General features: G+C 49.0%; 2 protein-coding genes and 1 pseudogene across 2 annotated transcripts; all 3 read left to right on the top strand.

Moving 5' to 3' along the window:
• The first annotated feature begins 1,223 nt into the window (after positions 1-1,223).
• Positions 1,224-2,974, top strand: LOC119304300 (DNA-directed RNA polymerases II, IV and V subunit 9A-like). Its single transcript, XM_037581477.1, has 4 exons — positions 1,224-1,352; positions 1,471-1,546; positions 1,996-2,154; positions 2,665-2,974. The coding sequence occupies exons 1-4, from the start codon at positions 1,324-1,326 to the stop codon at positions 2,743-2,745; spliced, it is 345 nt and encodes a 114-aa protein (XP_037437374.1). The 5' UTR covers positions 1,224-1,323; the 3' UTR covers positions 2,746-2,974.
• Positions 2,975-3,078: 104 nt separating this feature from the next.
• LOC119304301 lies at positions 3,079-4,919 on the top strand (annotated as a pseudogene).
• A 526-nt stretch (positions 4,920-5,445) lies between these two features.
• On the top strand, positions 5,446-7,266 carry LOC119304297 (S-norcoclaurine synthase 1-like). The gene is made up of 4 exons (XM_037581476.1): positions 5,446-5,706; positions 5,795-6,042; positions 6,286-6,610; positions 6,753-7,266. Exons 1-4 carry the CDS (start codon positions 5,476-5,478, stop codon positions 6,993-6,995), a joined length of 1,047 nt encoding a protein of 348 aa, XP_037437373.1. The 5' UTR covers positions 5,446-5,475; the 3' UTR covers positions 6,996-7,266.
• Positions 7,267-7,328: the final 62 nt, after the last annotated feature.

Here is a 7,328-nt window from a genome sequence, read left to right as displayed (position 1 = left end):
AACCAGAAATTGACGGTTATTTTATGGGTCACAGCGACATAAGGAGTCTTCTAGAGATGCTCTAATACTATAAATAAGTGGAGAAGAAGATAAAGGGGCAAAACGGTCACACAACGTGGCAAAAAAGAGCAAAGCATTTGACTTTTGAAGTAGCAACGCCTATGTAAAGGTGAATTATCAAATGGAAAGTAAAATGTGGGTTAAGATCTAATTTTCCGACGGAAAAAATTTCCTCCTCTTTTCGTTCTTAAGAACAATAGAGAGAACTTGCCCGCCCGCCCCGTTCACTCCTGGAACCGCTTCAGAGAGGTGATACAGGAGGCGATTCTCTTGCTTTCCTCAACACCGCTGGCGACGCTGGGTTCTCGCCCGTTTCCATATGCCGCTCCAGCGGCGGGAGCGGGCGGGGACCTTGGCAGTTTATGTCTGGTAGAGGTATAGGATAGGCATAGTTTGCTTTCAAAGGTGCTGCATCAAATGACGGGGACGGCCCCACGTCGAAATAATTTGCTTCGGCTCTTCCTCCATCTCGGCGACGCTCTAATGGGCGGCAACAGGTAGCAGGTGGCTCGGTCTTCTTGCCGGTCTTCAGATCCGGTAAGGTTTGTGGCCGATGGTCAGCTCTCATCACTCTCGGGCGGAGGTTGCGGTTGTGTTTGGTGTCTTGCAATGGGGGCGCATGGATGACGGAATGCAGCGGCCGGCGTTCGTCTTCTTCGATCTCGTCGGACAAAGCTGACGGCGCCGGGATCCATCGGACACGGGGAAGAACCACGGCCGACGTGCCACAAGGTCTCGGCCTCGTCGCTTGCGGCGGTCCGGTTCATCGGCTCGAAAAGCATCTTTGTTCGCAAAGGTGCTCCTCTAGATCTTGGTATGAAGGCAGTTCCCCTCTTTCTTTCAGCGGCGGAGGAGGACGATGGCGGGTGACGTCTTGGTCCGGCACAAGATTGTGCCGAAGTGGATATTCGTGCGAAGTCTTTGATGTGGTATCGCAAGACATATTGTAATACGTTTGTCTAGTGAAATATACGTGGTTATTTCAAAAAGGAAAAAAAGAGAAAATAAAGGAGGCATAGAAAAATACTACTCAAAATAGTGTTATGGACTAGTGTCAAAAAACCATCTTATATAATTTCAAAAAAAAAACCATCTTATATTATGGGACTAAGGGATTACTCCTAATGAACAATAGGGCAAAGGGGCAAAACCGTAATAAACAAACAGAAACGACCTGAGACGGTGAGCCGACGAAACCCACAAGAGAAGAAAAGAAAAGGACTGAGGACTGCCAGGAGCAGGAAATCCAACCCCGCCGCCGCCATGAGCGCCATGAAGTTCTGCCGCGAGTGGTACGCGCCTCCCCTCCCTTCTTCCTCCTCCCGCTTCCCCTTCTCCCTAACGACGGCCGGATCGGAGTTGATCGACCGATCGATTTTGGTTAAAAACTGACGGAATTGGTGGTGGCAGCAACAACATCCTGTACCCCAAGGAGGACAAGGAGCGGAAGGCCCTCCTCTTCGCCTGCCGCAACTGCGAGCACCAGGTACCCACCCTCCCCTCTCTCGCCGGGCCGCCCCCTTCCGCAATGCCATGCCGCGATTCCTTTCTTCTCGGCCCCCAAATCCTAGCTAGGGTTTTCGTCCGGCCCCAGTCCGCCACGGCCTTGATCGATCGTAGCCGTCTCGCAAACCAAATCAATCGCACGCACGTGTCACGTCTCCGTCTCTCGAATGCTGGCCTGCCGGGCGATCCCCCACCCCCAATTTCCACCGGGCAATGCTACCCGGTTAAACTGTTTTTTGTTCTTGTCAAAGTTGATAACCAGCCATGCCACGCTTGTATTTCCCCTCCACACAAGAGATTATCATTTACCGTTGCGCTATAAACAAACCTAACCTGAATAAATAAACATCCTCTGTTTCACCAGTCTGCGAAAACCTGGAAACAGAGGAAGAGTGTTTCACAAGTTCTTGCTTGCTTTGGTTGGTCCAGGAGGTCGCTGGCGACAACTGCGTCTACCGCAACATCGTGCACCACGAGGCCGGGGAGCGCACGCAGATCCTGCAGGACGTCGCTTCCGACCCCACCCTTCCCCGCACCAAGGACGTCCGCTGCGCAGCCTGCGGCCACGGCGAGGCCGTCTTCTTCCAGGTCCATGCCACCAACCTGTTTGTTTATTTGCTTCTGTCTATATATGGCTTCAAATATCATACATGGTTCATCACATGGCATTACACACTTTTTTTCCTTGCAAAACCCGCACCTTGTTACTGTTTCTGTCAGTGTACCAAATGTTGCCCATTTTGTTTGACCTTATGTGGAGGCTTGTCAGTCCGAACTGCATTATCTCCCTGGTTTGTGCCTTAAATTAAACTGATATGTTTATGCAACAGCAAGGATACCTTTTATGCAACACTGCTAACTGACTAACCAAGGAACGTAGCCACTCATCATGTACTCTTAAGAATGACTGCAACTTAATATCTCTTGCATAATGAAGTTGGCTGTCGGTTATTATTCTTACCCTGTTTTTATGGTAGATCAACCTGTGAAAGCTTGAATGTTCTTAATAGTTACAAAATGTCCTTTGTAGAAAGAATTTGGCTGAAGAAAAATGTCCTTCGTAGAAAGAATTATTAACTTGTTTCCGATAATGTGCAGGCTACAGCAAGAGGGGAGGAGGGGATGACTCTGTTCTTCGTGTGCTGCAACCCCTCCTGCGGCAACCGGTGGAGGGAGTGAACGATTCACATCTCCTTCCTGCGGAAGCTACCGTCAACCCGTGCCCTTTAGGATCATGCTCTGGAATTTAGGTTCCGATAGCTAGCCGTCTTGTTAGTGCACAAGAGAGCTGAACTTGTGAAACATATAATTGTGGTTTCAGTACTTGCTCGTGACCATGTACTTGTTTTACAAACCCTTATGTCTCTAATCACATTTTATAGGTTGGTTCTTGCCTATCCACTGTTAATTCCTCTGTTTTTGATGTCCTGCACAAAGTGGGTTATGAGCATCATCGTGCAATTGATTCAATTTTGTATCCAGTGTGATGTTACTTCTCAGGAAAGAAAAGACAAACTAGTTTGTAGTATTCTGTGATTATATGTGGACTGAGTTTCTGAATGTGAAAGTACCGGATGCCTCGGTACCACCATCTAGATGTGTCAAAAGATGTGAGGTAGACAGAAGACTTGAACTATCCTGAAGGAACAGGAGATGGCATCTCTCCCTGTTCCGAGTGTGCAGGCCATGGTGGCGGCCACCGGCGGAGCCGACGTGCCGCCAAGGTATCTCCGGCCGGCAGAGCCGGTCGCTGGCGACAGCGAGGCCCAGATCCCTATCATCGACTACCAGATGCTGCTACTGGAGCTGGACCTGGACCGCTGTGGCGAGGAGTCTGCATGCCTTCACAGGGCCTGCCAGGACTGGGGCTTCTTCCAGGTCAGTTCCTTGGCTCAAAATTTCCATTGCTTCATCTCTGCACGCCTTCACAGGGCCTGCCAGGACTTGAGTTGCTCTTATAATTGCCTCATCCTGATACTAGAAAGTAAATGGTTCTTGCAGCTGTAACCACAGCGTCCCAGACGATGTGGTAGAGGGAATGAAGGCCAGCATCCAGCAGTTCTTTCAGTTACCCATGGAGACGAAGAAACAGTTTGCTCAGGAGCGAGGGCAGCTGGAAGGCTACGGTCAACTATTCGTTTTCTCCGAGGATCAGAAGCTGGATTGGGCTGACATACTTTACCTCCACACGCAGCCACATGAGAGCAGGAACACCAAGCTCTGGCCAGACCAGCCTGCCAACTTCAGGTATGATTGCCATTGTTATTCTTCGCTGCCACACTACTGTTCAGCCTAATAACAATGATGACATGATACTCTTTTTTCGTCTCCTTGATTGTTTTGCCCTACCTGGGAGGTCAAATTGGGTGGACAATAAGTATTTTTGTTTCTTAAAAAAAGTTATCTGTACTTGTCTCAGTTTCTCAGATACCTTTCTGTTGTCTCCTTTATTTTATTTTTATTTACTTGGAAACGCAACTTAGGTAGAAAAACAATTTTAAAAGCATCATTTCTAGCGCAAACTGTGGTTCCAAGTCTTACTCTACTAGATGGAACATTCTAGTGCAGTTCTTACCCATGATTCGTTGTTGCACTTTGAGTCTCATTCAGATCAACGCTGGATAGATATTCTGATGCTGTGAAGGACGTATCAGACTCGCTTTTGGCCACAATGGCGAAGAACTTGGGACTGGAAAGAGAAGTGATCACTGGCAAATGCATCCATGGAATGCAGTCTGTCAGAATGAACTACTACCCCCCATGTGCCCAAGCAGAGAAAGTCGTTGGCTTATCCCCGCATTCTGATGCTGGTCTCCTAACCCTCGTCCTCCAAGTGAATCATGTCCAGGGCCTGCAGATCAAGAGGAACGGCAGCTGGCTTCCTGTCAAGCTTGTCTCGGGCGCTTTCATCGTCAACATCGGAGATATGCTTGAGGTGAGCGCGCGTAGCCGAACACCGATTCGATGCTGCTGTCTGCTGAAGACCAGATGTTGTATGGCGCAGTATCCTTGCAAAACTAACATATCGTCAACCAAATAAACCCATTCTCATTGTTTGTTTTGCTTTGACGAGGGCAGGTCTTCACAAACGGGAGGTACAAGAGCATCGAGCACCGGGCGGTTGTCCACCCGAAGGAGGAATGGCTGTCGGTCGCAGCGTTCCACTTACCAAACATCCACGCCATTATAAGTCCCGCTGAAGGAGATGGCGGCACATGAAGACGATGCCTACAAGACGTTGGACCATGAGAGCTTCATGAAGCTTTTCTACGCAACGAAGCTCGAGGGGAAGAGCTTCTTGGAGCGGCTGAAGCTAAACTAGCTTGCCAGCACCTTAATGCTACCGTATATCAGGTAACAAGCCATGTTGATGCAGGCACTGTTGATTTGCGTCCGTGCACCATTCTTGTATCAGATGCTCAGACAGTATGACACATGTATCGGTTTGCAACCGATCATTCTCCGAAATTTAGTTTCCGATAGCTAGCCGTCTTGTTAGAGGCACATATTTTGTGGTTTCGGTGTGTTCTGTGCAAACCTTTATTTATGTCACCTAATCGCATTCAATAGATTGTTGTTTCTACTAGCCTATATATCCACTGTTAATTCCTCTATGCTGCTTGATGCCTTCTACAAAGTGGGTTATGTGCTGTGTGGCCATGAGGCAGCTTTATGGTTTCAGTTTCCATCCAGTGTCATGTTGATTCCCATGAGATAGAAGATAGTTGATCCCCAGAAAATAAAAGAAGAAGACAAACAAGTTGGCAGTATTTTTATGGTTGTTGTAGCTGGACTGAACTTCTGAATACTATATTACTGGACTGGATGATGCCAGAAGGCATGAGGTAGACAGAAGGGAAGACTGAGCTATCAGAGGAACTAGTAGCATCTCAGGAGCAACAACAGGACATGGAATCTCTCCCCGTCCCGAGTGTGCAGGCCATGGTGGCGGCCACCGGCGGAGCCGATGTGCCACCGAGGTATCTCCGGCCTGCGGAGGCGGTCGCTGGCATCGTCGATGGCGAGGGTGAGGCCCAGATCCCCATCATCGACTACCGGAGGCTGCTGCTGGAGCTGGATCGCCGTGGTGAGGAGTCCGCGCGCCTCCACCGGGCCTGCCAGGAATGGGGCTTCTTCCAGGTCAGTACCGTTGGCTCACAATTCTCAGTTGACTTCCTCTGGTAATTTTGCCTGTTCCTGATACCAAAAAAATGATTGGTGCTTTCAGCTGATTAACCACAGTGTCCCACACGATGTGGTGGAGGCAATGAAGGCCAACATTCAGCAATTCTTTCAGCTACCCGCAGAGACAAAGAAACGATTCGCGCAGGAGCGAGGGCAGCTGGAAGGCTACGGTCAGCTGTTCGTCGTCTCGGAGGATCAGAAGCTTGACTGGGCTGATATGCTTTACCTCTACACACAGCCACCTGAGAGCAGGAACACCAAGTTCTGGCCTGACCAGCCTGTTAACTTCAGGTATGATTGTTATGTATGTGCCTGTACTTGTCTTGTTACTGTTCAACCTAATTACAGTGAAGTGATGCTTTTTTTGCTGTCTCCATACCCTACTCGGAGGGCAAAAATTAGGTAGAAAGTTGATTAAAAAAACATCATTAAGTGCTAACTGCAAGCCTGTTGTTTCAAGCTCTTGCCTTACTAGATGGAACATTGCGCTCTTAACCTTCATAATTTTAGTGTTGCACTTTGAATGTCGTTCAGATCGACGCTGGATAGATACTCTGGTGCTGTGAAGGAGATAGCGGATTCCCTTTTGGCGATGTTGGCGGAGAACTTGGGACTGAAACAAGAGGTGATTGCTGACAGATGCGTGGGCGGAGTGCAGTCTGTCAGGATGAACTACTACCCGCCGTGCGCTCAAGCAGACAAAGTCGTCGGCTTCTCCCCGCACTCTGATGCTGATCTCCTGACCCTCGTCCTCCAAGTGAACCATGTCCAAGGCCTGCAGATCAAGAGGAATGGCAGCTGGTTCCCCGTCAGGCCCGTCGAGGGCGCTCTCATCGTCAACATTGGGGATATTTTTGAGGTAACCGTGAACTCAATGCTGCTATCTGCTGATGAACAGATATTATGATAAAGTTCCTGGTGCCATACAATAAGAATTTGTAGAATTAATCAACGAATAAACCAGATTCTCTTTGCCTGTTTTGCTCTGCTGAGGACTGCAGATCTTCACAAATGGGAGGTACAGGAGCATCGAGCACCGTGCGGTCGTCGACCCCAAGGAGGAACGGCTGTCGGCCGCGGCGTTCCACTCCCCGAACATCCACGCCACGATAGGCCCGCTGAAGGAGCTTACGGCGGACGAAGACGAGGCATACAAGACGGTGGACCACGAGAACTTCATGAGGCTTTTCTTCGCGACGAAGCTGGAGGGGAAGAGCTTCTTGGATCGGATGAAGCTGAAGTAGCTAGCAGCTGATTGCTACGAACCCAGCATAGCAGGTAAACTGTGTTGTTGGTCCTCGCATCGTTGTCAGATATTCAGGTAGTTCATGCTGTGTAACCAACCTTAATGAGGCCCTAACAGATCATGCTCTGGAATTTAGTTCCTGATGGCCGTCTTGGTAGAGCGCAAGAGAGCTGAACTTGGCAAACATAATAACATTGTGATTTCTTCAGTAGTTGCTCGTGAACCGTGCTTGTGTTCTGCAAAACTTTGATAGATTTGTTCCTGTGTGCTTGATGTCGTGTACAAAGTGGGCTATGTGCTGCTGTGTTATTTCAGTTTCTGTCCAGTGTGA

Source organism: Triticum dicoccoides, chromosome 5A, assembly GCF_002162155.2.
Source record: "Triticum dicoccoides isolate Atlit2015 ecotype Zavitan chromosome 5A, WEW_v2.0, whole genome shotgun sequence".
Taxonomy (NCBI): Eukaryota; Viridiplantae; Streptophyta; class Magnoliopsida; order Poales; family Poaceae; genus Triticum; species Triticum dicoccoides.
Note: the sequence above shows the minus strand (reverse complement) of the source record. Positions and strands in the feature narration are given on the sequence as shown.